We start from the raw sequence: 22,785 nt of genomic DNA on the forward strand, positions 1-22,785 counted from the left end.
TTAATTGAAGCACTCAACTCCCCAAAACTGTAAATATAAATAAAAACAAAGAATAATAATGCCTCCTACCAAAGCTAAAATGAAATTTCAAACAAAAAGAACAACCATTGAACTTACAGAAAGAAAAAAAAAGCTGAAAGTAAGGGATTAAAGAAAATAAACTTAATCTGAAGAGGAGGTGTGAAGGTATTCAAGAAAAGGTCCCCACATCTTTTGAAACTTTATGTCCAAGTTGAGAAGAGAGTAGTAAATTTTTTCAAGGTCTAAACAGGACATAATATCGTTAAGCCATTGAGCATGGGTGGGTGGGGCAACGTCCCTCCACCTAAGAAGCATTAAGCGCCCAGCCAAAAGAGAGGCAAAAGATAATGTTTGACGTTTAGTCAGACTCAAATGTATATCTGCCTCACCCAAGGTACCAAAAAGAACAATCAGTGGATTAGGTTCTAAGTGGCAATTAAGAATACGGGATAAAGCTAAAAAAACTTCTCTCCAAAATTTCTCTAGACTAGGACAGGCCCAGTACATATGGATAAGAGAAGCCTCGCCCCCTTTACACTTGTCACAAACAGGACTAATGTCAGGATAAAACTGGGAAATTTAGTTTTGGACATGTGAGCCCTAGGTGCAACCTTAAGCTGTAAAAGAGATTGGCAAGCACATAAAGAAGTTGAATTAACTGACTTGAGAATTAAGCCCCAAACCGCATCAGATAAAGAAATATTTAAATCACAAAATACACTGGAGATGCTGTGGTCAAATCAAGATGAACAAAAAAGCTGGATGAACTCAGCAGGTCGGGCAGCATCCGTTAAAAGAAGCAGTCAACGTTTCTGGTCAAAACCTTTCATCCAGCTTTTTTGTACGTCAATATTTAAATCATGCTCCCAAGCAGTTCTAATTTTATTAAAGGGGGCACGCCTTAGGGTCACTAATTTATCATGAATAAAAGATATTAAGCCTTTGCCCAATGGATTAATAGAAAGAAACAGGTCCATTACATTTTTCTCAGGCATCGCAGGAAAATTGGATAATAAAGGATTAATGAAATGTCTCATTTGAAGGTTTCTAAGGAAATGGGTTTTAGGTAGATAAAACTTTGCAGAAAGTTGTTGGAAAGTTGCAAAACAATTATCTATGAAAAGATCTTCAAAGTGCCTGTTGCCCATTCTATACCAATCATGAAATGTTGAATCTTGAATAGAATGTAAGAAAAGATGATTATGCAAGATAGGACTAGAGAGAGAGAAACCATGAAGACCATTAAATTTTCTAAACTGAGCCCATATTCTCAGAGTTTGTCTAATAAGAGGATTAACAATTAGACAAGTGACAAGGGAGTGCAGATCCAAAGAGTGCAGGAATACAGAGATCCTTAGAGGAGTTCAACTCCATTGTCACCCATTTAGGACAATCAGACTGGTTATGAAATCAGGACCAGAAAGTAAGACAGCAAACATTATCTGCCCAATAGTATAAACGGAAGTTAGGTAAAGCCATGCCACCTTCTTTTTTAGGTTTTTGGAGGTAAGCTTTATTAAGTCTGAACATTTGCCCTTCCATAGATAGGACGAAATAATAGAATCTAAGGAATCAAAGAAAGCTTTAGAAATGAAAATTGGAATAGATTGAAATACGCATAAAAATTTAGGCAGGATATACATTTTAATAACATTAATTCGACCTACCAGAGACATAGATAAGGGTGACCATTGTGTCAAACTCTGTTTTGTAGAGTTCAAAAGATTGGTAAAATTTTCACGAAAAAGATCCTTCAAATTCTTTGTTACTGTAATACAAGGTAAGTAAAGTGATTATTAACAACTTTAAAAGGGAGTTCACGAAATATTAATGCTTGTGCTTCCCTATTAATTGGAAAGAGTTGACTCTTGTGTAAATTGAGTTCATTGCCAGAGGGCTGGCTGAACTGATCAAGAAGTAAAGGTTTGAGTTAACAAAAGCAGCAAATGGACAAAATTAACAAGCAATGAGTGAACATAAACAATGACTACCAGGTGATGATAATAATAAATTTTAAAAAGCAGAAATGACTAGCTACATCGGAAAGATAGAAGCACTCGGTTGCACAACAGATAACTAGATGATGAATGTCGACTGAACGAACTGAGCAGTAATCTGAATCAAATGAAATAGCCAATGAGAAATGAGTGCCAGTGTTACTGAGTGCAATAGGTAGAAAATCATACAGTTTGATTAGAAGTTTGATTAGAAGTTTAACAGATCCAAACAAATCAGCCGAAATGAGCTTTGCTGATAGCATGAATGTAATGCAGGAACAATTAGAACCAAAGCCATTGTCAATTGCAGAACAAGTTTGGTTCCATAGGTGGAATTAAAAGGAAGGGGAGGTCACTTCAACTTACCTGGCTGAATGGAAGAAGTTGTCTGAACATTGTCAATTCAGTGATAGGGTTAATGATGCACTGAGAGATCACTTAGCTTGTGGAGTCTTGCAAGAAAGCATTCAAAAATGGCTTTTAACTGACATTTAAAAGAGCAGTTGAAATTGCTGCATCAATAGAAACAAAGATACCAAACTGAAGCCTGCAGATATCCATCTAAGGACTTATATAGAGAAAAGATAACTCCTGTGTGAATGGCATTTGTAACAATGAAATACACAACCAACCAGCCTCATTGGACTTGTATTTGGTAAAAACAGTACAGCCAGAATTGTGGGGCCATAACTAGCTGAGACAACTAGAACTTGATTGGAGATCCATCCACCATTTGCATGTCACATCCCCTGTCATGGAGTCAACGGAATGCAAATTAAGAAAGGTACCGGATGGTGCCACGGCAGTGTTCCAGGATGGCAATGCAAAACTCAAACATATCAAGGGTAAAATAGTGTTAAATGGAAATGCCACACCCAAGTTTTACAAAGCCTGTCCGGTTCCTGATACCATCTGTGATAAAGTAGCCAGTGAGCTCGATCACATGGAGGCTGAAAGAATTCTTTGCAAGGCTGAGTGGAGCCCACGGGCAATACCAGTGGTCCCTGTAACCAGGAAGGACGGGCCGGTCAGTATCTGTGGTGATTTTAAGGTCACCCTCAACCCAATATTGAAAGAAGATCAAAACCCTCTGTCCAGGGTAGAGAATATCTATGTAAACCTTTTTGGAGGGAAACACTTCAGTGAAATGGACAGCTGAGGCCTGCTTAGAAATGAAGAGTTTCTTGTCATAAACACTCACAAAGGACTTTATCGCTATAATAGGTTTATTTTTGGAGTAGCATCTGCACCTGCACTCTGGCAGAAAGCGATGGACCAGGTGATGCAAGGCTGCCCAGGCCCTCAGTGGTACCTGGATGATATCATTGTTACCCGTGAGGATGACAAGGAACATCTCCAGAATCTCAAACCGTGTTAAAATGATTGGAAGGTTATGGGCTCAGAACACGATGTCACAAGTCGAATTCTTCACACCAAGTATCTCTTACCATGGCCACAACACTGATGCACAAGGATTACACAAGTGTGCAGAGAAAATTCATGCTTTCTTCACCCTGTTCCTCACTAACACACACACACACACACGCACACACGCACACACGCACACACGCACACACACACACACACACACACACACACACACACACACACACACACACACACACACACACACACACACACACACACAGAGTTCTCTTTTGGAAGAATCCTGCTGAGTGAACTCCCACGATGGCCTATTTGACAAAAGTCCACAAATTGAGACCTGTTACTCAGCATGACTGGTCACTGTGTTCACAATACACAGACACAGACGGACACCCTGCATGTTTACTGACTGGTCACTCTGTGTTCTCAATACACAGACACAGATGGACACCCTGCATGTTTACTGACTGGTCACTGTGTTCCCAATACACAGACACAGACGGACACCCTGCATGTTTACTGACTGGTCACTGTGTTCCCAATACACAGACACAGACAGTCACCCTGCATGTTTACTGACTGGTCACTCTGTGTTCCCAATACACCGACACAGACGGACACCCTGCATGTTCACTGACTGGTCACTCTGTGTTCCCAATATACAGACACAGACGGTCACCCTGCATGTTTACTGACTGGTCACTGTGTTCCCAATACACAGACACAGACGGACACCCTGCATGTTTACTGACTGGTCATTGTGTTCCCAATACACAGACACAGACGTACACCCTGCATGTTTACTGACTGGTCACTCTGTGTTCCCAATACACAGACACAGACGGACACCCTGCATGTTTACTGACTGGTCATTGTGTTCCCAATACACAGACACAGACGTACACCCTGCATGTTTACTGACTGGTCACTGTGTTCCCAATACACAGACACAGACGGACACCCTGCATGTTTACTGACTGGTCACTCTGTGTACCCAATACACAGACACAGACGGACACCCTGCATGTTTACTGACTGGTCACTGTGTTCCCAATACACAGACACAGACAGACACCCTGCATGTTTACTGACTGGTCACTGTGTTCCCAATACACAGACACAGACGGACACCCTGCATGTTTACTGATTGGTCACTGTGTTCCCAATACACAACACAGACGGACACCCTGCATGTTTACTGACTGGTCACTCTGTGTTCCCAATACACAGACACAGACGGACACCCTGCATGTTTACTGACTGGTCACTGTGTACCCAATACACAGACACAGACGGACACCCTGCATGTTTACTGACTGGTCACTGTGTTCCCAATACACAGACACAGACGGACACCCTGCATGTTTACTGACTGGTCACTGTGTTCCCAATACACAGACACAGACGGACACCCTGCATGTTTACTGACTGGTCACTGTGTTCCCAATACACCGACACTGACAGACACCCTGCATGTTTACTGACTGGTCACTCTGTGTTCCCAATACACAGACACAGAAGTGTTGGGCTCTCATTTTACTTCTGCTTGTATTGGGGCGACTACACAGTAACAATGGTCAATGGAGGTACCACCCTCTCTGCATCCTTCCAAACCACTTCCCTTTGATACTCACCTGCTTATTTTCTCTCTGAAACATAGAAGAAAATAAGGATTCTCCTTCTCTGCACTTTTCAATCTGAGACCCAAGCCTTGTGTTACTACATGCATTCTCTTCAGACACATACTGTATGCCACACAATGGATGTGTTTTGTTTATAGCACCATTCAAAGGCTCTTCTTATGACCAGCCATTCAGACCTGGAAACGCTTTCGTGAACCTCTTTTGAACCTTTTCCAGTTTCAATGCATCCTTGCTAAGATAAGGGACCCAAACCTGTTCACAATCACCCAATATTCCTTCTGAAATCTATAATCAGCTCCGTGGTCTCGCTGATGTTGAGTGAGAGGTTGTTGTTATGGCACCACTCAGCCAGATTTTTATTCCCCCTCCTGTATGCTGATTCATCGCCACATGTAATTCAGGCTATCATCAGCAAACTTGAATATGGCATTGGAGCTGTTCTTAGCCCACAGTCATAATGTAAAGCGAGTAGACCGGGGGCTAAGCACACAGCCTTGTGGTGTACCTGTGCTGATGGAGATCATGGAGGAAATGTAGTAACCAATCCAAACTGACTGGTGTCTGCAAGTGAGGACATCCAGGATCCAACTGCACAAGGAGGTTTTGAGGCCAAGGACTTGGAGCCTATCGATTATTGATCAGTTTTGACAGTTCAGAGTGTCAGGGACACCTCTGGAGTCAGGGATGCACCAGCTTTTACCAGTAAGATTGTTACAGACACCTATGGCTTCAAAGACACATCAAATATGAATGGTAAGAATATCAGGGATGCAGTGAATCTGTATGGTGAGATCTGATGTTAGGGACACAGTGGTACCAGTAGAAAGAGCAAGTAAGAGTGGGTTTGGTGGACATTGAGCTCATAACTTTAATCCCGACAGGACGCTGTAGTGAACAAAAGAAAGAGTAAATACTGTAAGTAGGATGAGAAAGAGAGACCAGAAATTGGTAATAGTAGGATAAAGGAGTCCTTCCCTGCCCCAAATAAGGGGACACCATCATGGTATATGTTTAATAATTAAGGCAAGGGATCAGTGGAAGAATTATGGATGGGGAACCGAAGGGTGTTTTTAATAAAAATATGTATGGTGCATTACATGCTGCCTTTCCAAAAAGGGCTAATTTTGTCTGAGATTATGGGGACACAAGAAGGTTGAGGTGATTCTGTAGAAGAATATATACAGAGGATAGCATAGAAAATGGAACAATATTCAGGACTGCTGAAAAAGCAGGTTATGGAACCTACAATTTGTATTATTGCAAATGTCCTTTGTCCTGAATTGCATCCTGTCCTTCCCAAACAGTGGACAGACTCCTAATGTCTTGAAATCAGACTGGTGGATTTTAGCATAGGGCACCAGGGTTAGATCGTGATGCATCATCAATAACTCTGAGACGTGGGTTAAGGTAGGCTTTTATTAGCTGGAAGAAAGCACAAGCAGCAAGTGACCATCACACAACAGCCTGGAGACTGAGGAAGGGTCTGTGCCTCCAATCACCTTTATACCGGGGTCTGTGGGAGGAGCCACGGGAGCAGTCAGCGGGGGGGGGGGGGGGGGCGTGTCCAGACAGGTATATGTAGTTCACCACAGATCGTACCTTTCTACTTTCTCTGGATGTGCTTGTGAACCTATGTGGAAGAGATTTATTGTGTAAAATACTATGACCTACACTCCTGAGGGACTTAATGTGTGTTTACCAGGGAGCTATTGTGGCTATACTGTTCAGTAGTAGTCAATCTATTTAGTATAAGTGCAGTTACTCATTAACCGTTTATCAAGGAGTTTGGAACATTTTTATGAGAGTACCTTGAAAGCCTCTGGAGAATTCTCTAGATTCTGTTTAGATCTGTAACTCAGTACATGACACTGTTATCTTCACTGTATGGCTTATTATGACTCAGCTGGAAATTTTTCCCTGGAGGCTGAAGAGGGGTTTGATAGATCATATAAATCAAACAAGGCATGCCCCTGGTTTATCGAATGCTGCAAGTCAAGTTTATGAATAATGCATGATACATATTTCACAGACTCCAGGGAAACTAGTGAAGTTGGAAGGATCTCATACACCATGCTCTGATAGACCTTTCATGAATTTACAGATGGATTTTTATAGAATTACCTTCATGTGAAGGATATAAATATGTATTGGTCATTATTGATGTTCTTTTCATGATGGGTTGAAGCAGTTCCTTGTTAAAGGAATGATGCACGAGCTAAATGTTTATTGAAGGAAATCATCCCAAGGAAAATGTGTTATTCTTTTACAATTTTTGTGTGAGATAACAGGGTGAAGGAGAGGATATTAAAGAAAGGAATGGGTACTTATTGAAGTGGATGGATGAAAAAGGAATTTTGAATTGGGATTTGAAACTCTATCATTGCTTTATATACATATATACATATTTCAATTACAATATTTGTGAGGTGTACTGTCATCATGAAAGGACAAAAAGGGGATGTGGAAAGGTACTCTACCTGTAATAACAAAATGGCAACTTAGTAACAAAGTGGAACCTGTATTGTACCAGAGTGCTTAGCTAATAGTGTTCATGCAACATTATGGCGATGGACCTTGAGTATTTGACAAACTACAGAAAGACAAGCAGATGCGTTATTGGAAGAATGCTGGAAGTACTGATTAAGCTGAAGGTCCTTGAATTTAACTTAACACTTGAGTATAAATGAGTGATTATGTGGTCTGTTTTATCCAAGCTCGTACTGGCCCTTGTGCCATGGTCACTTTCCCTTGTAGCAAAAAAATAAATGTGCATATGATTGATCCACTCTGAGTTAACCTGTTGTTTGTTATAACATGTAGCGAAAAGATGCTCGACACATGTCCCAGTTGTTGAAGACATTGCTAAGACTACACTTCAAATACCATGTGCAGTTCTAGTCACCTAGTTTGAGGGAGGATGTTGATAAATTGGAAAAGGTGTAGAAAAAATTATGAGAAAGAGAAATAAGATAAGCTGGAATTTTTCTGCAAGGAGTATTTGAGGCTTAGGGGTATACCTATGTAGGTTTGTTACACGTGAAAGGCATAGATTGGGCAAATAGTTACAGCCTTCTTCCCAGGATAGGAGTGTCTAAAACTGGAGGACATACAGATGGTTAAAGGTGAGAGGGGCACAAAATAAAAGACTAGAGGAGGAAGTTTAACACAGTGGATGGTGGGTATGGAATGATCTGCCAGAAGAAGTTGTGACAATGGGTACAATCACAACATCTTAAAGACATTTACACAGGACAACATGGATGAGTTGGGCCATAAGACCAAGGAGCAGAATTAGGCCATTCTTGCCATTACATCTGTTCTGCCATTGCATCATGACTGATTTATTATCCCTCTCAACCCCTTTGTCCTGTCTTATCCCCGTAACCTTTGACAACCTGACTAATCAGGAACCTTTCCATGCTGTATGAACCTATAACAAATACTGGTGACTCATATTGGGAATGCTTCCTGTGTTTCTCCTTATTTAGCCAAAATGTGTTATTGTGGAATTGAAGTTCTAACTTCAACCAACATTAATTCAGATATCTTACAAAGGAAATGAAGAACATTATTAAAAAGATGAATCTACGTAGATACTTCTTCAAAATCCCTGTAAAGTAATTACAGATAAAATAGCAAGTGATTTTTCCAGTCAGAGCTGATTCCACAGTAGGTGGAGTTAAGTTCAACACCTCTCTCAGAGTTAATTAACTCTCACTCACTTTCCTCAAATCTAAAATGTTGGAAATTCTTAGCAGGCTGGGCTACATCCAGGGGAGGAGTAACAAAGATAATATTTCAGGTCAAAGCCCTCCCATAAGAAAAGAAGCTTGTTAAGATGCAGGGTCAGTGGGGAAGGGTTATGTCCCTAATAGGATGAGCATGAGAATAAGTAACATAAAGTTATCCTGTTAATGAGTGAAGGGGAGTAGTTAGAGAGTGAGAACACAGACAGTGAATTCTCATTTTGGATTTACAACCCCTTTTTCTCCCTTTGTTGTCTCTCTCACTCTCACTTCCTCTATGAACCACAGGATCTCAGAAGCTGCCAAAACACATTCTTGAAACTCAGGAAAGATTCACCCAATTAAAATAAATTCAAAACACACAATGTGACTTTTTCTCAGAGGTTAAACACATAGAGTACAATCATACACACTTTAAGGACACTTTTAACTTTAAGGTTTTGTGGCCAATGATGCAAGTGGAAGATTCTTCCCTCCAGCCAAATGCTAGGTTTCTATATGTATTTAACAAATAACGCTAGCTGGTTTGGAGAAAGCATCAATCAGTACTCCACAAAGAATGGCAGTTCCTGCGTAAGACAGTCCTGACATCCCAGGAATTAACCTTGTGAATCTACGCTGCACTTTCTCTACAGCCAGGATGTCCTTCCTTAAGCCTGGAGACCAAAACTGTACACAATACTCCAGGTATGGTCTCACCAGGGCTCTGTACAAATGCAAGACGATTTCCTTGCTCTTGTACTCAATTCCCTTTGTAATAAAGGCCAACATTCCATTAGCCTTCTTCACTGCCTGCTGCACTTGCTCATTCACCTTCAGTGACTGATGAACAAGGACTCCTAGATCTCTTTGTATTTCTCCCTTACCTAACTTTACACCATTCAGATAATAATCTGCCTTCCTGTTCTTACTCCCAAAGTGGATAACCTCACACTTATTCACATTAAACGTCATCTGCCAAGTATCTGCCCGCTCATCCAGCCTATCCAAGTCACCCTGAATTCTCCTAACATCCTCATCACTTGTCACACTGCCACCCAGCTTAGTATCATCAGCAAACTTCACCAGTCCTCGATATTCGTATATATGGTAGGATCTGATTTGACAGCATGCAAGCAGAAGCTTTTCACTGTGCTATAATAATAAATACCTTCCTGCGGCACCTCCAGTGGCAACCTAGCCATTTCTTCACCAATCGCCTGTTTTTTGAGACTGAGTTGCTAGCTCAATGCTCTCAACCCAGCATGTGCAAAGAGCCGGTAGGATTCAAACCCAGGACCACTCTCCTCGAAGTCCAGTGCAGATGCCATCACACCACCAGCATCTTAGTATATGCATCAATAATAAGCTAATATTGATATGTTGTTTTGTCTTTATGGAACAGGTAAATCACCTTTTGCTTGAATGAGGATGCTTGGTTCATCTGTCATTGTCAGAATGCCACATAAATCAGTATCTTTACTCAAAGAAAAGGTGAATTGTGGAGCAGACTTGGTGGGTCAAATGGCCTAATTCTATTCGTACAACTTGCGTCTAGTGTTGAACTGTTCTGTTCTTTAGACACTGTGACAAATGTCCTTGGATCTTCATATTTTGAGAAACGTGGGAAGAATAGGACGTTAGATGCTGGTAGGGGTTTTCTGTCAATGAGTGACAGTGGAGATTTGAGAAGTGTTGTGCTTTCTATCAATGAATGATGTGAAACATTAATAGTAAAATATATGTATAGAAGGAATGAGAAATAACATGGTTATGCTCTGTGAATACCGTTTAAATCACTTGCTCATTCTTCAGACGGTGAGAACATTCCACCAGTTATGAGGACTGACTGTTATTGCATTAAAGCCGACTATAAGGATGTGGCTTGGCTGATTTTATGACATAAAAGTCATTTGGATTTTCCAGGTCAATCAACAGCACATTTCGGACACCTTCATTTCATTTCCTTGAATTCCTGGAGTTAGGTATTGCTTTGAGTTCAGTTTTGGTTGGCTTGTTTGTAAAGGTGGTCTGTCAGTGATTAATGATGCTGGCTTTCTGACAACAGGCAACTTAAAACTCCAGAGCAATAATGAACTCCATCAATCCATTGGCATCTCTGGTGTACAAAGTTACCATAAATTAATTGCCCGTGAATAGTTACATCTGGACTCATTTGTCCGTTTTCTGTTGAGTATTTTCAGAAGTAATTGGGAGAACCCAGCTACCACTAAAGTAACGTACAGACTGAAAACTTGGACATCACAAATGCTGAGCAAGTTGGTAAGATCTGATATGTACCTTCCTTCAGTTGAAGTAGCATCTTGTATTCTATTGAATAAAATCCTGATTGGAAATGGGCGCAATGTGTTCCCAGCCACTGTTCACAGCTCTGTGAAGCTGAGGGTTTTAATCAGCTGTGAATGTCTCTGTATATAAACATCTGTTACTTTCCAATTTACTTTTCCATTCAAGGCAGATTTCTACTAACTTACTGGTCAATTCTGATATGGGCATCTTCATGATGTCACATCCTTAATGACTCTTAAAAGAATTCGTGTTTTAAGGAAAATAACTTGAAACCTTGCAATGTTACATTTTTGCTGATGACTTTGAAAATAAGCCTAAAATTCCAGGAATGAAATAAGAGCATATCACATTGGAAATATTCAGATGTGTTAACTAAGTTGAAAGCAATATATCAATGAAAGTTGTTGTTGTTGCATTGCGATGTAAGGAAACGTAAGGAAGCCTGGTGACCTGAGTTGTGACTTTTGATATATTGGTTTGGCGTCAGACAGTAAGACACACTGGAAGAAAGTTGGTAAATTTCTTTGTGTGAAAGCAGATAAATAACCGGGAAAGTTCAGTATTGAAAGCAAAAAATTAACATGGATTTGCTTTTGCTGAGTTCCACTTATGTACTGTACATCTGATTGAATCACTGGCCATGAAGACTGTCCTCTAGCACAAGACCAATGATTCCATTGAGACATTGAGATTAATGGGAACATTGGCATCTTGGTGGAAGCTCCTGCTAAATAATAGACAGCACAATACAAGCTGCACAGGTGCCAAACCCAGTCTGGCTATTTACTGCAAAAAAAAACAGTGCTAGCAATAACCTTCCGCAGATCATTGAAAGATACGCCTCAATGTTATAATAGTCTCAGAGACTTTATAAGCTGGTTTAAAAGTGTCAACTCTGTTAACATTAACACTGCCTATCTCTTCACATACTCTGCCTGAACTGTTGCATATTTTGTTTTATTTTAGATTTCTAGAAAATGCAGATTTTTCTTTACAATTCTTTCATATATTACAAAATCAAAGGAAACAAAATAAATAGAAACATGAGTAATAACCATTTCATCATGGCTGATCCAATTTTCCTCTCAGCCCCAGTCTCCTGCCTTCTCCCTGAATCCCTCCATGCCCTGAACAATCAAGAATCTATTAACCTCTGCTTTAAATAAACGTAAAGACTTGGCCTCCACAGCTGCTTGTGGCAAAGAACTCCACAGGTTTGCCACTGTCTGACTAAAGAAATTCCTCCTCAGCTGTTTTAAAAGGATACCCCTCTGTTCATCTTTCACCCATAACTCATGACCTTTGGTTGTAGTCCCACCCAATCTCAGTGGAAAAAGCCTTCTTGCATTTACCCTTCATTATTTGTATGCCTCTATGAAATCTCTTCTTAATCTTCTCTGTCCCAAGGAATAAAGTCTTATCCTATTCAATCTTTCCTTATAACTCCGGTTCTACGGACCTGGCAACATCCTTGTAAGTTTTCTTTGAACTCTTTCAACCATATTTACATCTTTCTAGTAGATAGGTGACCAAAACTGCACACAATACTCTAAGTTAGGCCTCACCAATGTCTTGCACAACTTCAACATAACATCCCATCTCCTGTACTCAACACTTTGATTTATGAAGGCTTTTTTTTTATGACCCCATCTACCCATGATGCCACTTTCAAGGAATTATGGGCCTGTATTCCCAGATCCCTTTGTTCTACCATACTCCTCAGTGCCCTACTGTTCACTATGTAAGACCTACCCTGGTTGGTCCTACTGAAGTGCTACATCTCACAATTGTCCGCATTAAATTCTAGCTGCCATCTTTCAGCCCATTTTTCCAGCTATCCAGATCCCTCTGCAAGCCACGATAGCCTTCCTTGCTGTCCACTACACCCCCAATCTTGGTGCCATATGCAAATTTGCTGATCCGGTTAACCACATTATCATACAGATCTTTGATGTAGATGACACACAACAACAGATCCAGCACCAATTTCTGCGGTGTTCCACAAGTCACAGATCTCCAGTCAGAGAGGCAACAATCTACAACAAATCTCAGGTTTCTCCCACAAACCAATGTCTAATCAAATTTACTACCTCACCTTGAATGCTGAGCATCTAAACCTTCTTGACCAACCTCCCATGTGGGACCTTATCAAATGCTTTGCTAAAGTCCATTTAGACAATATCCACTGCCTTGTCTTCATCAACTTTCCTGATAACTTTCTCAAAAATCTCTGTAAGATTGTTTAGACATGACCAGCCATGCACAAGGCCATGCTAACTATCCTTAATCAGTCCATGTCTGTCTAAATAATTTTGCATTTGCTCCCTTAGAGTATCTTCCAATAACTTTCCCATGACTGATGTCAGGCGCAACAGTTTATAACTTCTTGATTTATTTTTAGAGCTTTTCTTAAGCAGTGGAACAATGTTGACTACACTCCAATCCTTCAGTACTTACCTGTAAATAAGGATGATTTAAATATCTCTGCTATGGCCCTGGCAATATCTGCACTTGCCTCCCACAGGGTCCGAGGGAGCAGGTTGTCAGGGCCTGGGGATTTATCCATCTTGATTTGCCTCAGGACAACAAAACACCTCCTCCTCTGTAATCTGTACAGGCTCCATGAAGTTGATATCACTTTGCCTCACTTCTTTAAACTCTGTGTCTATCTCCTGGGTATACACAGATGTAAAAAAACATCATTTAATATCTTCCCCATCTCTTTTGGCTCCATATATAGATTACCATTCTGATTTTTTCAGTGGACCAATTTTGTCCCTTGTAACCCTTTTGCTCTTAACATAACTGTAGAATCCCTTAAGGTTCTGCTTCACCTTGTCTCTGGAGCAACTTCATCCCTTCTTTCAGCCCTCCTAATTTCTTTCATACGTATTCGCTTGTATTTCCTATAGTCCGTAAGTAAATTTTTCTCCTACCTATCTGTTCCTGCTATGCTCCTCCTTTTGATTCTTAACCAGAGCCTCAATTTCTCTTGAAAACCAAGGTTCCATGCACATCGTTACTTTCAAAGTAAATATGCAAGAAGGTAAGTTTGGTCCATGGATTGCGATTCTAAATCGGAGAAAGTCCAAGTTTGATGGTATCAAACTTCAGCGGCAGGTTGCTGTCAATACATTGCTCCTCAGACAGGATGAAGAGATCATTACTCCCCAACGCCATTCGGCTCTACAATTCAACCACCAGGGGCAAGACATGTTAAAGTGCCGGGGTTAGGACTGAGCTTAAGTTACCACTCAATGCACTTTAGTAAACTATTTAAGAACTTTTTAAAAGCTATTTATTAATGCTTTTTGGGAGGGTGATTTTAGATGCATATCATATTTATATTGAGTTAAATACTTATGTAATTAGTTTTGCTAGAATAAGTGTATGGGACACTGGAAAAATGTTGTATTTCCCCTTGGGGATGAATAAAGTATCTATTTATTTATCTATCTATCAGAAATTATCTGGCAAGTGTGGATTGGGACAGGCTATTTTCTAGCAAAGACACTCTTGGAAAGTGGGAGGCCTTCAAAAGTGAAATTTTGAGAGTACAGATCTTGTATGTGCATGTCAGAATAAAAAGTAAAGATGTGCATGGAACCTTGGTTTTCAAGAGAAATTGAGGCCCTGGTTAAGAATCAAAAGGAGGAGCATAGCAGGAACAGATAGGTAGGAGAAAAATTTACTTAAGGACTATAGGACTCTGGCTGTTCACCCTCCCACTTAAGATTACTGAGGACTCAATCTGAGATATCATGGACCTTGGCACCCTAGAGGCAACATCCCATCTGGGAATTTTGTTCTTGTCCACAGAACCTCCTTTCTGCTCCCCTAACAAATCCCTTTCACCACAGCTCACCTCTTCTCCTCCTTCCACTTCTGAATCTCAGAGTCAAATTCAAAGCCAGAGAGCCAACTTCTGTTACTTTCCTCTACTAGGCTATTCCCCACCTCCCCCCCCCACCCCCACAACAGTATCCATAGTGGTATATCTGTTGTTGAGGGGAATGGCCACTTGAGTGTTCTGCATTGGCTGTTTAATCCCTTTCCCCTTCCTGACAGTCACCCAGCTTCCTGTATTCTGCACCTCTCTATATGCCTTATCTATCACCCCCTCATCCTCTCCTCTGCATCATCTAGAGTCCATCCAGTTCCAGCACCAACTCCTTAATACGCATGGTTAGAAGCCACAACTGGATGCACTTCTTACAGGCATAGTGGTCAGAGATACTGAAGGTCTTCCTGTCTTCCCACATCCCCCAAGAAGAGCATTTTCACTATCCTGTTCTAATTGATCAAATATGAAGTAGGAAGAACAATAAACTGTGGAGGTAGGGGAACTTTACCTACAGCTTTTTTGCCTTCTCTCACTGAAGCCTCAAAGAATTAAAGCCTAAAAAATCTCCACTCCAACACTGACCTCTCCAACAATGGTTGCTCTGCTTGCCTCTGCCTTTCTGTAATTTGATGTTGCCAATCAATCCCAAATTCTGATTGGCATCTGAACAAAGCACGAAACTGACACAATTTGCTACTTTTTCTATTCAATTGCAAATCTGAGTGAACTATGTCATTCCAGGCTTCCGATCTTCAATTCGCTGCTGCTCAAAGCTCCATACTGCCTAGTCACTGATTCGGTGAACCTAAGTGAACTGTTTTCTCAGGCTTATCACCTCCGATTTGCTGCTGCTCAAAGCTCCAAGTTCCATTTAGGTAAACCTCATGATTTCATACAACTGAAATATCCTTCCCAATCCTATCAAAGCAATTGCCTTCCTGAACACTTGGATTTCTCAGATCAGCAATCAGCTGAACGATACAATATTGGAATAAACGGTGTTGAAAAGAATTCCATAATGTAAAAGCGAGTCGCTCCTGAATAGCATCAACAAATTACTATAAAATTCAGACAAATGAAGTTTGCCCAACAAAACAGAAAAATGATTGAATTTCTTGGTTGTATCTGCAGTAAAACATTGGCTGTTCGTTTTAGGATGTGAAAGCCTTGTATGAATGTCTGCTTTTATCTTCCTTTCAGTATAAATGGTGCCTACAAAAAATAATCCTCCTTGCTTTCTTTTTGTTCCTTTAGCTGCAGATTCGAGGTCTCCTCTTGACCATCTTTGCTGCCAGTATTGGTGGCACCTTCCAGTATGGTTTGAACCTGACAATCATTAATGCACCAACAATGGTGAGTTCACAGTTATGGTCAACAAAAGAACATTGGTTTTCTCTAGATTTGTAGAACCAAAACTAAATCTGTAACTTTTAATCAGTTTGTCCAGAAGTTCATCAATGAGACCTGGATTGAACGCTACAACACACAGCTGGAGAACAGAGTCATTACATTCTTCTGGACCCTTATCGTGGCCACTTATTCTGTTGGAGGACTGGTTGGGGCTCTTATTGCTGGACCCATGGCTGTAATATTTGGAAGGTGTGAATCATGAAAAAAATGTGCTTGTTGAATTCTGATATCCAGATATATCCACTTCTATTTGCATTTATTAGGGGTTAAGACTTGTTGCGGTTATTTGTAATTTCCAACTCCCAAACAAAGATTTGATTTCACTCCTGCATCTTTCTCCCACCATGATATCTCCTCACTGCATCCTTTTCTCCATTCACCCTTACTCTATCTTCTATCCTCCTTCTTCCATCTTTACAATGTGATCCTCTCGACTGCAATCCTCTGTCTTTTCCCCCTCTTCAGTGTTTCCATCTCCCTCTGAATTCTCCACTTCCAGTGTGCTGCCACACTTTATCTCAATTCCCTTTTTGATTTTCCACCTATTACCTTTCTCTTCATTATTTCCCTATATCATTAGTCCTGTCAACCTAGCTTCCTCATCTTCCATCCTGCATTTGCATCCTCACCCTTCCCAATGCTCTTCCTCCAGCTATCCCTTCTTTCCTTTCCCATCTACTCCCTCCATCCATCCATCCTCTGTCACTCTCCCCTTCATTAACCTCCTGCCCCATTCTTTCAATTTCCTGAAATCTGGAATTCTGGTAAGATGACATCTGATTAAATTTTGACTTCTGGGATCCGAGGTTAATTTGGCTGTTGTTCTATCAGCTGATAAGGTTAAATTGGTCAATGAGAAAACATCCTTTTCTAATCATACAGGCTCCGAGATATTAAAATATTTATTGCTGAGAATTTCACTAAACGTTCTCTTAAATTGTTAAATTTAAAAATGGCAAAGTTTAAATGTGGAATCATTGGGGTTACCAATGGAGTTAGACTACAGGCCTCTCAATAATTATGAGAAGGTAGAGGAACCGATATACTTGCAGGTTATGGAATGATGCAAAGTTAACTTGGGAAATTGGTTTATTATTGTCACATTATCAAGATATAGTGAAAAACTTGCCTTGCATACCATTCATACAGATCAATTCATTAACAATAGTCCATTGAGGTAGCACAGATTAAAACAATAACAGAATGCGGAATGAAGTGTTACAGAGAATGTTCCATGCAGGTAGCAGGTAGATGAGGTAGACTGTGAGGTCACGAGTCTACCTTGTCGAACTAGGGAACCATTCGGTGGGACAGAAGCTGTTCTTGAGCCTGGTGGCACATACTTTCCGACTTTGTACCTTGTGTCTGATGAAGATGGGAGAAGAGAGAATGCCTGGGCTTTACAAACAAGCTCTGTCTATGTAGCACATTGGTAGCTCAAGGTACCTGCTTTATTACTGCTCAAGGTGTAATATAAGATAATGGGCTGTTTAATTTGGCTGTTTCAAACAAACAACCTGACTTTTATATTGCTTAGCTTGCAAAATAGATGGCTAATACAATTTAGCTTATCTAAAACTGATGTGTCTATAATTCAAAGATTTTATGTACTCAAGAATGTTAGCTTCAGAGCATTTTCAGTATTAATTGAGATCCATACCTCTAAGATGGTTTTAGACCATTTGTGTTAAAAGAAATCACCCAAGTGGAGAAAAGGATTTAAATGTAGAAAGCAGTTCAGTCTTATCAGGAACGTGGTCAGGAACATGAAGAGGAAATGTCAAAGAAACACAGGGTGAACCGGAATCCATTCCTTCAGCTTTGGTTTCTGCATCGGGCAACTTGTTTGTCTGTACCGTGGTCTGTCATTTTAGTTTATAGGAATTGTACGTGTGTTTTGGAAATCCTTTAGCTTTTATGATTTAGAAATGCTATGTGCTTTGTGTTTTAGAAATGGTTCATAGTTTGGAAATGTTTAAGATAGAAATCATCTCTGAGCTTTAAATGTGTTAAGAAAATTACTTGGATTTAAACATGTATCACTGAATATGTTTTAACCTGCTTTGTTAGCCGGAAGTATCTTCAGCTGGTAGGGAGAGGGGACCCACCATTCGACTAGTGGGTATTGGCAGCTAAACTCAGCATGGAGAATAAACAGGGAAGTGAACTATTCTTTGAAGTTCGGGTAGTTGCAGTGGGATCTCCCTTCAGTGAGAGTACTCGTGGCCATTTATATCCGATAGGGCTCAAGGTCTTCACTTCAGGTTTGAACTTCACAGTCAGCAAACCCAATAACGCACAACTCTCTGCAGTTTCTTGTGGTCACTGAGCTGTGATACACCCAAATGCACTCGGATGCACTGGTATATAAACTTGTTCAGAGCACTTTTCTGACTTTGTACGTTCAAATCCAGATCAGATTAGATCTCATAATTACATTGTTATGAAAATATGGACATCGCGTGATACTGTCTGACTGTCAGATTTTTCCTACACAGGAGGAATTCACTGCTACTGAGCAATGTTTTTGTGCTCGTTGGTGCGTTGCTGATGGGTCTGAGCAGAACAGCCAAATCTTTTGAGATGATCATAATTGGAAGATTCTTTTCTGGAGTAAACTCAGGTATCTATTTTCTTTCAAAGCAGGGAGTAGGAAATGGCCTTGGAAAATGGCATAACATATTGGGGAGAAACGATAGCGTTGCACTTAGCTTAATGCTATTCTGGTGCCAGTGACCCAGGTTCAACTCCAGTCACTGTCTGTGAGGAGTCTGTGCATTCTGCTTATGAATGCAGAGATTGTTCATTCCTCTAGATGCTCCGGATCCCTTCCACATTCCAAAGCCATATGGATGCTGGGTTAATGGGTCATATGGGTGTAATTGAGCAGTGTGGGCTCCTAGACAAGAAGGGACCGCTACTGTGCTGTATCTCTAACTAAATAAAAAATAACAATAAGTTCCCATTCTGGCCTTGTCCAGTGGGGATACCACCCTGTTTTTAATACACACTGTCTGAAGTAATCTCTCACTTGTTACAGAACTCTTTAATGTACACAAGTATCAGGTACAAATACCACATATGATTCAGTAGTTTAAAATGTGTTACTCTGTACATTCAGCCATTTTACTCCATGTTCACTCATGTACTGTATCGACACAGTCTGATCATAAGATAAAGTAGGATCTTGTCCTGTAAAATATTCTCAGGTTATTACGTTCTGTTTTATTTACAAATGTAATTAAGGTGGAAATATATGTACATTGACTGATCATTACTTCAAAGAATTGTGACAGGCACAACTGATGCAGAAAGGACTCACCTTGGTCTTGAAGAGCAGAGTGACTCCAATAAAAGCAGACCTCAAAGTCCACAAACGGCTGGTAACCCCTACTCCTGTAATTATTCTTAACTCATTTTTTATCCTTCCTATCCATTCCCTGTTGCCATTAACTCCATTTTCACCCTTGTCAGAATCAATGTCGAGAGTTCCAATTTCCTTTACAAATCGTCGTAAAACTGAGCTCCCCATAGATCTTTTCCTTTCAACTGACTAACCTTACAGAATATCCTTGATGATTTGGCAATCCATCTTCCGAGTGAATGCTCAAGCTGGCACGGTCTTTTTTGCTTATTCAATGCAAGGGATTGAATTCCCTCGGGGAAGAGCAAAGAAGGGGGGCTCATTGGTTGTATGCACTGTGTGGCTTCTTTGCATGGTATGGATCTTTATAATGCAATGCCAAAATTTCAGTGCTGCACCTAATACCAAGTACACGAACTTGCAAGTTGAATGTCAAATGTGATAAACATTCAATAAGTGTATGACTGAATAGTATTTTCATTCCCCTTTGCTCTTCAGGTGTGGGATTTAACATTAATCCCTTGTACCTTGGTGAAAGTGCTCCAAAGGAGATCCGTGGCACAGTGGCCCTCTCGTTTGCTCCATTTACTGCAGGAGGATTGGTGGTGGGACAGTTCATAGGACTGAGGTGGGTTCTAGGGTTTTATGTTTCTTCCATCCCTGCGTGTTGGGTAGATGTTTCAGACTAGACAATTATATCGAGACGTAGGAGACAAAATCAAGGTCATTTTTGACAGAGGCAAATACATTAGGGGCATTTAAGAAACTCTTAGACAGGCACACGGATGATAGAAAAATAGAAGGCTATTTGAGGGAAGGGTTAGTTAGACATGAGAATAGGTTAAAAGGTCGGCGCAACATCCTATAACTGCACTACAGCAAGATCACACACATAATGAAATCTTCACCATCTTAACTGTGCTCCCGTTTTAGGTGCATTTTGCAGGAGCACCATTGAGACAAGTTCTTGATCCTGACAAGTTGCATCTCCATCTGGTATGGGAGCAGCCGAGCATTGGACTGGAAGTCCCTAAAAAGGACTGTGAGGACAGCTGAGAGGATCATAGGTGTCTCCCTACATCCATCAAGGACATTTATCAGGAGCGCTGTGTACGCAGGGTCTTTAGTATTATTAAGGATCCCACCCGTCCATCCAGCATCCTCTTTGACTGTCTACCATCAGGCAGGAGACTCTGATGCATAAAAACAAGAACGGTCAGGATGAGAAACAGTTTCTTCACCCGGGCCGTTAGGCTTCTGAACTCCCTGTTGCATTGTATTCGAAGTGCCACTGGCTAATCTGTTCTGTACCTTACAGCATTTAATTTATGCACCTTAGTTCATTATTTATGCATGATTCGTCTGTAGATTTTATCCTTACCTTCATAAGCTATTGTGTGTTTTGCATACTACTGTGCTTTACACCCTGCTTTGGAAAGTATTGTCTCATTTCCATATACATTATATAATTATATATACATTATACACGTACTACAGTTAAGTGACAGTAAGCTTGACTTGACTTGAAGTAGACATTAAATTTGATGTGCACTCCGCATTGTGCCCACCCTTCTACTTGTTACCACCTTGATTACTAAACCCAATAGCCAGACCTGCCCACCTTCTCTTAGCATGTGAGACTCCCAAACACCCTTGTCCCACCAAGAGGTCAGCCTGACCCGTATTGTTCAGTATTCCCAGACCTCCATCCGCTTGGACGGGAACTTCTGTCCCGTATTCTATGTGCTGCACCTCATGTGAGGTCAGCCTTCCGTTCTCTCAAACACCTCAAGCTTCAAAGTACATAGGTCACCATATACTACCCTGAGATTAATTTTATTGCAGGAAATACAATAGGATGTTACTACAAAACTGTACATAAACAAAGACTGACAGACAATAATGCCCAAAAGAAGAGAAACTGTGAAAATAACAATTGTACTGAGAGCACGAGGCCTTGAAAGCTCATCTGCATGTCTTAGAATCAGTTCAGAGAAGCAGCTCAAAGCATCAGAGCAGTCCAACACTCGCAGACCAGGGCTGTGCTTCAAATCTTTCTCTGTAACTCCCAGTACACACCTCACAGACAATGCGAGGGCTATGAACCATTAGCTGGCTCTCCTACCCTACTTGCCTCCTCTCCAAGGTAACACTCACTTAGGCCCCATAGTTCTTCACCTCTGGTACACACCTGACAGCCCCTTGGACTCAACCTCCATCCAAGATTCCCTCCAGGTCCCAATTCCAGCGGAGCTGGCACATCAGCACCACAATATCTTGGGCTCATCCTGAAATCCCCAGCCCTACAGAAAAGCCAGTTGGAGCCCACCCAGGGATTACTTTGTCTCTGCAATCCGTCCCTCCTGTGCCTGCACCCACCCATGCCGCAGTCCCGTGATCGTCACAACCTGACACACTTGCACACAATAATTCGACTCCTCCACCGTTCCACCAATACTGCTCTCCTAGTCACTGGCCCTGCGTAGCTTGTGAACCCACTTTTTAATTATTCTGTGGATTTATTCTTTGGTTCCCTACAACCCTAGATATGTATATGAACATAAGAAATAGGAACAGGAGTAGGCCATCTGGCCCGTCGAGCCTGCCCCACCATTCAATAAGATCATGGCTGATCTGGCCATGGACTCATCTCCACCTACCTGCCATTTCCCCATAACCCCTAATTCCCCATCTATGCAAAAATCTATCCCACCTTGTCTTAAATATACTTATTGAGGTAGCCTCCACTGCTTCATTGGGCAGAGAATTCCAGATATTCACCACCCTCTGGGAAAAGCAGTTCCTCCTCATCTCCATCCTAAATCTACTGTGCTGAATCTTGAGGCTATGTCCCCTAGTTCTAGTCTCACCTACCAGTGGAAACAACTTTCCTACCTCTATCTATCTATTCCTTTCATCATTTTATATATTTCTATAAGATCTCCTCTCATTCCTCTGAATTCCAGTGAGTACAGTCCCAGGCGACTCAATCTCTCCTCATAGTCTAACCCCCTCATCTCTGGAATCAACCTGGTGAACCTCCTCTGCACTGCCTCCAAAGTTAGTATATCCTTCCTCAAGTAAT

The 22,785-nt window shown here is 41.0% G+C and overlaps 1 protein-coding gene across 4 annotated transcripts in view; it reads left to right on the plus strand.

Moving 5' to 3' along the window:
• The first annotated feature begins 10,865 nt into the window (after window positions 1–10,865).
• The window catches only part of LOC132404254 (solute carrier family 2, facilitated glucose transporter member 11-like), a 32,245-nt gene continuing 20,325 nt past the window's right edge, over window positions 10,866–22,785 (plus strand). For 2 of the 4 annotated variants that reach the window (XR_009515477.1, XM_059988377.1), the window contains exons 1-5: window positions 10,867–11,055; window positions 16,181–16,279; window positions 16,365–16,525; window positions 18,835–18,959; window positions 20,199–20,328. Coding sequence is in view for 3 of the 4 variants with exons in the window: in XM_059988377.1 (XP_059844360.1) it covers window positions 11,041–11,055; window positions 16,181–16,279; window positions 16,365–16,525; window positions 18,835–18,959; window positions 20,199–20,328 (530 nt within the window). In the remaining variant the exon portion in view is untranslated. Of the gene's footprint in view, window positions 11,056–15,667; window positions 15,802–16,180; window positions 16,280–16,364; window positions 16,526–18,834; window positions 18,960–20,198; window positions 20,329–22,785 lie in introns of all 4 variants that reach the window. The other 2 variants (XM_059988376.1, XM_059988375.1) reach the window with 2 other exon arrangements.

This window comes from Hypanus sabinus, chromosome 13 (assembly GCF_030144855.1).
Source record: "Hypanus sabinus isolate sHypSab1 chromosome 13, sHypSab1.hap1, whole genome shotgun sequence".
Lineage (NCBI taxonomy): Eukaryota > Metazoa > Chordata > Chondrichthyes > Myliobatiformes > Dasyatidae > Hypanus > Hypanus sabinus.